General features: G+C 37.0%; 1 protein-coding gene and 1 long non-coding RNA gene across 2 annotated transcripts in view; one reads left to right on the top strand and one right to left on the bottom strand.

The window, feature by feature from the left end:
- Positions 1-1,313: 1,313 nt before the first annotated feature.
- SLC12A1 (solute carrier family 12 member 1) overlaps positions 1,314-6,828 on the bottom strand; it is a 52,027-nt gene continuing 46,512 nt past the window's right edge. Inside the window, exons 25-27 of the mRNA XM_062628824.1 lie at positions 5,972-6,107; positions 3,599-3,666; positions 1,314-2,599 (exon numbers count right to left, since the gene is read on the bottom strand). Of these exons, the coding sequence (XP_062484808.1) occupies positions 2,464-2,599; positions 3,599-3,666; positions 5,972-6,107 (340 nt within the window). The 3' untranslated portion in view covers positions 1,314-2,463. The remainder of the gene's footprint in view (positions 2,600-3,598; positions 3,667-5,971; positions 6,108-6,828) is intronic.
- LOC134168788 (uncharacterized) overlaps positions 6,010-6,828 on the top strand; it is a 29,563-nt gene continuing 28,744 nt past the window's right edge. Inside the window, exon 1 of the long non-coding RNA XR_009966671.1 lies at positions 6,010-6,143. This is a non-coding gene — a long non-coding RNA (uncharacterized LOC134168788). The remainder of the gene's footprint in view (positions 6,144-6,828) is intronic.

The following is a 6,828-nucleotide window of genomic DNA, read 5'->3' as shown; positions in this document are numbered from 1 at the left end:
TACAGAGTGGGAAAGGAGGTAGGTGGACTAACTAAATTTTGCAATTGAAGTTGCAATTTACAATAGTCCATAATTAGTATGCTCTCCAAATTGGTTGTGCACATGCTTTGGAAATTGTGGTGAGGAACAAGAAATAGAAGTTCCTAAGAAACTGCTGTGTTGAGATTTCTTGTGAATTTGTGGAAATAACACTTTCAGATAGTTAAGTGCTCTTGTGTCTAGAGTTTGTGATGCTCATTATAAATCCTAGCAAGTTGTATGGATACATCTTCTAATCAGTCATGGTCAAAGAGCAAGGAGTTTACACAGATGTGTATGTTAATACTTAATTTTTGATGCTGTTAATTTAGAAATGTGTCTCTTGAGATTTATTCTTGTAATGCCCACATTACAAACAAGTGATGTGTTTGTGAGAGAGAATTGCAAATACTATTGCAAGTGCCATTGCTGTTTTGTATTTTGAATCTGCCTATGTCCCCCAGGTCAGTTTGGTTTGATGTTCCCTGTCAATTGGGAATTACAGTATTTCGGAATATTTAGGAAAGAATACCTGCTCGTGTACATGATTGAAGAGCTTAATGCAGGTGTGCAATTCTCCCAGATCCTTCTGCAGATAAGAAATACACTCACAGAAGGCCTAAATGGAGTCTACATAAAAGCTCTTCTTCTTTGCATTGACTGTCTGGGTACCACATTCAGATTATTCCTGGTTGGTGTTGGAAGTGAGATGGAAATGATGGTAGCAATTGCAATTCTACAAAGGTGGAAGGACCTGACAGCATGCAACAAGCTCCTGTGTTGTTGCTAGCATCACTGCGAAGGACGAGAGTAATTTCCTTGTTTTGCAGGTGCAGAATGTGAGATTTGGTGTGCTCAAAGCTGTGCAGGAAGCCCAGTATCTCTAGGAAACTTGAGTATCTTGTATATCTATGTCATGCAGTTAAACTGCAAAATGATCCTTCAGCCTGATTGTAAATGTGCAAGAAGGAGTGAAGGAAGAACATTATGAGAAAATATCAGTATTTCATATCCTACTTTTAATAGATGGAGAAAATAAAACATGGATTATTGGGCTACATTACCATGTTATGCTGAATTGCTGCTGTTCAACTTGGAAAAATATGAGCATCAAATATTTGTCTTTTTTGGAGATAGAGTGCTAGATCCTCCACAGGTTAAGTTCTAATAATTCAAGCAAAGATGGAAATGAGGCCTGCTTGAAAATAAACTTGTAGTGAAATTCAGGGTCCCCTGGCTTTCCTAGGGCTTAGATTTCAGTCGATCTCTGCAAAGGAGTTACAGAACTATAGTAATTAAATAGCTGCATTCTTTATTGGTCTTTAATTTAAGTAATGCTTACACACAGGATATAGCTTTCCCCATTAAAAAGAGAAGCTGCTTTTATCGACAGCTGAAATTATAAAGTACTATAATGTTGCAGAATAGAAAAGAGAAAACTTACACAACTTAATAGATTTCCTTTAAGTTCGTGTATAATGAATATTATTTAGAAAGTCTAAAAATAAAAGAAATACCTTATATAAATCAAAAAATAAGGCATTCAACTCAGCTAATGGAGTTTTTGTTGTTTTCTAATCACATAAATCACTTTATATATTACCCCAACGTATAATGTCAGACTGCATTAACCCTAATATTCATAGCAAAAATTGTGAGAGTATTTAGTATTTCACTATTTTCTTTGTGAAATTTACTTATCACATTTAATTATTACAATCATGCATTCTATGCCACGTCAGAGCTTGAAAATTATCAGGTCTTGTCATATAAAGTCTGTATTTTTTATAGATAACTTTTTTGTCAATTAATTAGATGCATTTGAATTAACATAAATTAGCATAACAATTTAGGTAAAAGCATCTGCTGTAGGCGTACGTCTTAATTTGGCAATATTAGAATTAAACAGCATCATGGGTATTCTACTTGCATTGTATCAGTTTATGACTTTGACCTGATTGATACCATACAGGTTCTTTTTCTCTCTCCCAGGTTAGTGCATTTCACTGGAATCCTCCTGTGTCTGTTAGCAACTATGACAATGCAGTTTGAAAGAAGTTATTTGTAGATTTAGTGCTTTTTGTATTGTAGCAGTGAATTTTGGCTTTCTGGGATAAATATCAAAAGCATTTTCAGTACCTTTCAAAATTAATGGAATTTCTTCTTTCTGTGTTCAAAATATTTGCTGTCTCATGTGAGATATATATATATGTATGTAGATTTTCCTTCTTTTGCCTGTATTGGTGTAACATCAGCAGGGACCATTTACTTTTTTCTTTGTTTTTGTCTAACTCCTTACTGTATTGCTTTGGGTCGTTGAAAAGCTTTCTGTCAAGTAATTAGTTTTTAGATCTGTATTAGATAAAAGCATCTTTAATAAATCACTGCTATTAAAAACATAGGTGTTAAAATCAAGCAAGGGATATTCTAGGCACTGATGTTTTTCTAAGAATAGAAGGTCAGTACATTTTTGTGGTTGCCCCTGACCATTAAGACTGGAGGAAGGTTCTTGGAGAGAATTTCTAGCCAAGCCATGTACAGGTAATCAGACACTGCTCCTTTTCTTGCCACTGGGAGGCTCCTGTTTAGAAAGAGAAAAATGAAATTAGCATTATGAAGGCAGGGGTAGTTCTGATAACACGCATGTCACTAAGTATTAACTAGAAAATATCAGCTATTCATTTACAGTTCTGAATATTCATAATTAGACTATATGATATTGTTTTAATCTTATAAAGCACAAAGCTACCATTAGGGCTTAATCCTGCATGTCTTGTTCACCTGGTTAATGTCATTAACATGGCTAGTTGTACTGGACACGGATTGCTTGTGATTGTAACCCTAAAGTGGTAAAGAAGCATTTTTGGGGTCTTAAAACCCATGTATAATATGATCTTTTTTTAAAGGAAAAAATACAGTACATGCACAGCGTTACAGTCCATCAAGTGACTTTCTGATCTGTAATTACTGTGAGATGGGAGTTTTAAAGTATGGGTCAATTTATGGTGAACATTACCTGATAACCGTTATTGGAGACTTAATTAATAGAGCTAAAGAGGTTTATCTGTGCACCATAAATACTAATTTATTGAAACTGTGTATAAAAATATGTGGCTCTAACAAAACATTGAATCTGAAAATGGCTTTGTTTTACTTTGTAATTTTGTGCAATTGCACCATCCTTATTCAGTTCTTCAAAGTTCCAAGGAGAACTTGCCTAACAACTCCATTTATTATGTGCAAACCAAAATAATCCTTTCTCTACCTTCAAGTTGTTAATAGTTGGGGAAAAATAATGAAAAATACGTATTTTCTGTAGGTAAGTAAGCAGATGGAATCTTCACATGCAAAGCTACATGTTGGGTGTTACATTTTTGACACGAGTAGAGCTTTGTTTTAAGATATGAAGATCTACTAAAGAAAGAGTCATTTTCAGTGTAGTATCAGAGAACTCTCAGTCAAAACATACTTAAAAGATTATTTTTGCCCTTGGTGCATTAACACAAGTGTTTCTGTTGCTCTAGTCCAGGATCCATTTACACATTATTCTCTAAGCTAGAACCAAAATCTTGCAACTCACAGGACGATGAGGTTGGCTGCCCTTGAGTGCTCTTGTAAGAGTTCATTCAGACGGACTTGGCGGTAACTCTGAAACAAAACAGGAAAAGAAGGAAAAAAAATGGTTAGGTCAGTGACCCTCAGTTCTGGTGCCTTGTGCACGGCTACAGTACCCGTTGCTTTCTCCTGTGGCTTTGGCATCATTGAAAGCCAGGTCTGCTCTGTGGTCCAGAGTGATAAAGATGTCAAAATATGAGGCTAAGCTTGCTTCTTGATTAGTGTAGTTATGTGGGGGGCAGAGTTGTTCACCACTGTGTAAGTTTTCCTGGGAATGGGAATTTTTTTTGTACTGATGCAGTACCAGAGCTGGCTCAAATGTAGTTTTTAAGTATTTCTTTGGCCATGGGGTATAGGAACTAGACAGAGACTCCTTTGTGCTATTGTTTGACAGTAATTAATGTATTAATTCATCTGTTTTCTAAGTGGCCAGCCACCATGCTGACAGAGCTGAAAGTCAGTGTGTAAATGAGCATCTTGCCAGAAATTCACCTCTTAAACAAAAGACCAGGAGTTTGGAGTAAGACTTAGCTGCTTTATGTATTGTGTATGTGTATGGACTTCTACAGATCACATAAATGGCTGTTACTTTGACATTCAGCCAAGATTACTTTATGGTCAGGCTCAGGCCCTCAGAGGTTTTTAACTTAACACAAGTCATAAGGAACAAGAGACCAGGGCAAGTTTGTGTACAGTGAGATTGCAGCATGGGAGATAGATGTATCTTAACTGGTCATATAAATTGTTCTCTCTTTCCCTAGAGAAGGTAAAAAGCTGGTTTTTCTCCATCCAGACCTTAAATTTGCCTTCTCTACAGAAATTTTGCTGTTCTTTTACATGTGTTATATAGGTAAGAATCTTTTAATTTAGCCAGTGGTTATCTCATGAGAGTCACTCTATAACATCACCCTTTATCTGTGCTTCGGAGGTTTTCTCTCTTGAATTTTAAATGTCTTTGAATGTCCTCCATGAAATTCCCAGAACTGCCTTATTTTTTAAGATAAAGGACACATCTTTCCAGGTGTGTAAGCTGAACTTTTTGTTGCTGTTCTTATTTTATAGAGAGATTTTGCATTTTCATATTGCTGACTGCTTTCAACCTGTGAGTTTTTTCCCAGTTCCTTAGTGACCCAGCCAAGACCAGGTTTAATCATGTATTTTTTTCCCCTATTGTAATCCTTAATGGTTCTGCACACAAGTGTGTCTATTGGGGGTTATATTCCTGATGTCTTTTATACTGAGATGTTCTAAGGGCTCTGACTCCCAAGTTTTGATGATTTATGCTGAGAGTACTTTAAAAGCTTTCTGCCCACAGCAGACTACCATAGCTTTATTCTGGTTATCAAATCTATGAAAAGGGTAATACAGAGAGCAGTCAGTCAGCTTCCCAGCTGCTGCAGTCAGTAGTATAGTGTGTTATCTTAAATCACCATTGATTTCAGCTTATGTTAATATGTCAGGCTGTGACCTGTAGCAGCTCTGAGCTCAGGCTCACAATCGTTGCTCCACTGAGGAAGTTAACGAGCACCATAAAGTGGAGATAACTAAACTCTCAGTGCACTCAGGTTAATCCGACAGGAACCATAAATAAAACTGCTAGATTAATTCTCTGTGAGTTACAGGAGAACTTGTCTCTTAAAGGTGGAAGAGTTTGCAGTATCCTTTTGGCATTAGCCTGATGAAGCCGCGCCGTTCATTACTAAAAAGGCATGTTCCAACAAAATTAAAAGAGCAGCCCAGGCTTGAATTCACCCAGTGGGTCAGCCAAAATCAGCCTTGGAGTGCCTCTGAACTGTGGGAGAGCTCCTGCGTTGAGGGCAGGTTTAGTCTTCACTCTGCCATTGAGGTAAGAATCCATGTTAAATCTCGCCTTTGGAAAAATTCCTAGAGGCAGTGGTAGGGTCTGGATTCAGTTCTAAATGTCCCAAAGTAGTGAATGTTTGGAATTACACTCTTTAAGACGTTCAAGCTCTAGAACAGTGGAGGCATTCAATAAACCTCTCGGCAGATGTTATTAGCTCAGGCTTAGCACAGTATTGTGTGGCTTCTGGTTCAGAGGTGGCTTTTGGCTGGCTGGCTCTGATGTGGGAAGAGCTTCTCATCAGCCTGGAAAATACTGTGTAAACATGCCAAGGTCTTACAGAGTGCTGAATAATGCAATCATAACACACCTCCACAAGTGTTTACAATATAAATCCAATTTGTAAATATCAAGTACAGGTTTGTACGTGTCATGTTTCTAATTCTGTGTCTGGTATTTCACGTTTTCTTACTAATCGCTTCAAACATCTGGAGTGTAAGAAAAGGTACAGATGTAAAAAGGTAGACAAGGCTTTACCTTCTCCTTGAATGCTTCCAGCTCTGCATCTGTAATTTTCCATGGAGTCTCTCGCTTTAATTTCTCAGCAGTTGTTATATCTTTGCAGCTTTCATGAAGGCGATATGGTTCAATCATCTCTTCAAAGAATTTCCAGCTGAAACAGGAATTACAAAGGAAGCCTTGCTGCAGGGTATGAACTCACTAACTTATTTCAGACATTGTGTATGGCAGGCCTCGCTGACAATAATTGTAGCAGAAAAATGTGCAAAATCTTTTAACTATTCTTTGCTACATTGTGCCCTAAGTTATATCTGTGCCACTTCAGTATGTCGGGGTTATTTGAGGGTAATTAAAAGGTTATTTGAGGATAATTAAACACCGCATTTGGCCTATTGTAGTTACAGAGATTTTTCTGCATTTTCCTCAAATTGTAGCAAAAATATTGAAATGAGTTCTACAGTAACTCCAAACTGCAGAACATTGGTACTAATGTCAACAATGAGTGTGGGTCTCCTCATAAATACTGAGCTTTTATTATTGTTTTAGCATTAGTTGACTGATATCACCTGTTTCTCCATTTCAGTAAAACTGTATCTCCTGTGGCAAGGGGCTGAAGGAGATGCTGTAGGTTTTTTGCTATATGGAGGATCAGGTTTGTGTTAATTTCTGCACTTCTCCAGAGATTTTTCTCTCTAAATTTCAATTTATTTCTTGAAGCTTTTGACTGTCATCATCCAGAGAAGCTTATCATCCTTCTGTACTTCCCTTCTTGCCCCTTTGTTTAAAGTTTATGTTGTCCCACAGAGACTTCAGGAAATTTCTTTTATATTATTGTAAATCTATTTCCATGTGCACTTTATGCTGACAGGTATCAC

This window comes from Pezoporus occidentalis, unplaced genomic scaffold, assembly GCF_034315485.1.
Source record: "Pezoporus occidentalis ecotype Australia unplaced genomic scaffold, CSIRO_AGI_Poc_V1 ctg11, whole genome shotgun sequence".
Classification (NCBI taxonomy): domain Eukaryota; kingdom Metazoa; phylum Chordata; class Aves; order Psittaciformes; family Psittacidae; genus Pezoporus; species Pezoporus occidentalis.
The sequence above is the reverse complement of the archived record's forward strand: the minus strand, read 5'-3'. Positions and strand labels throughout refer to the sequence as shown.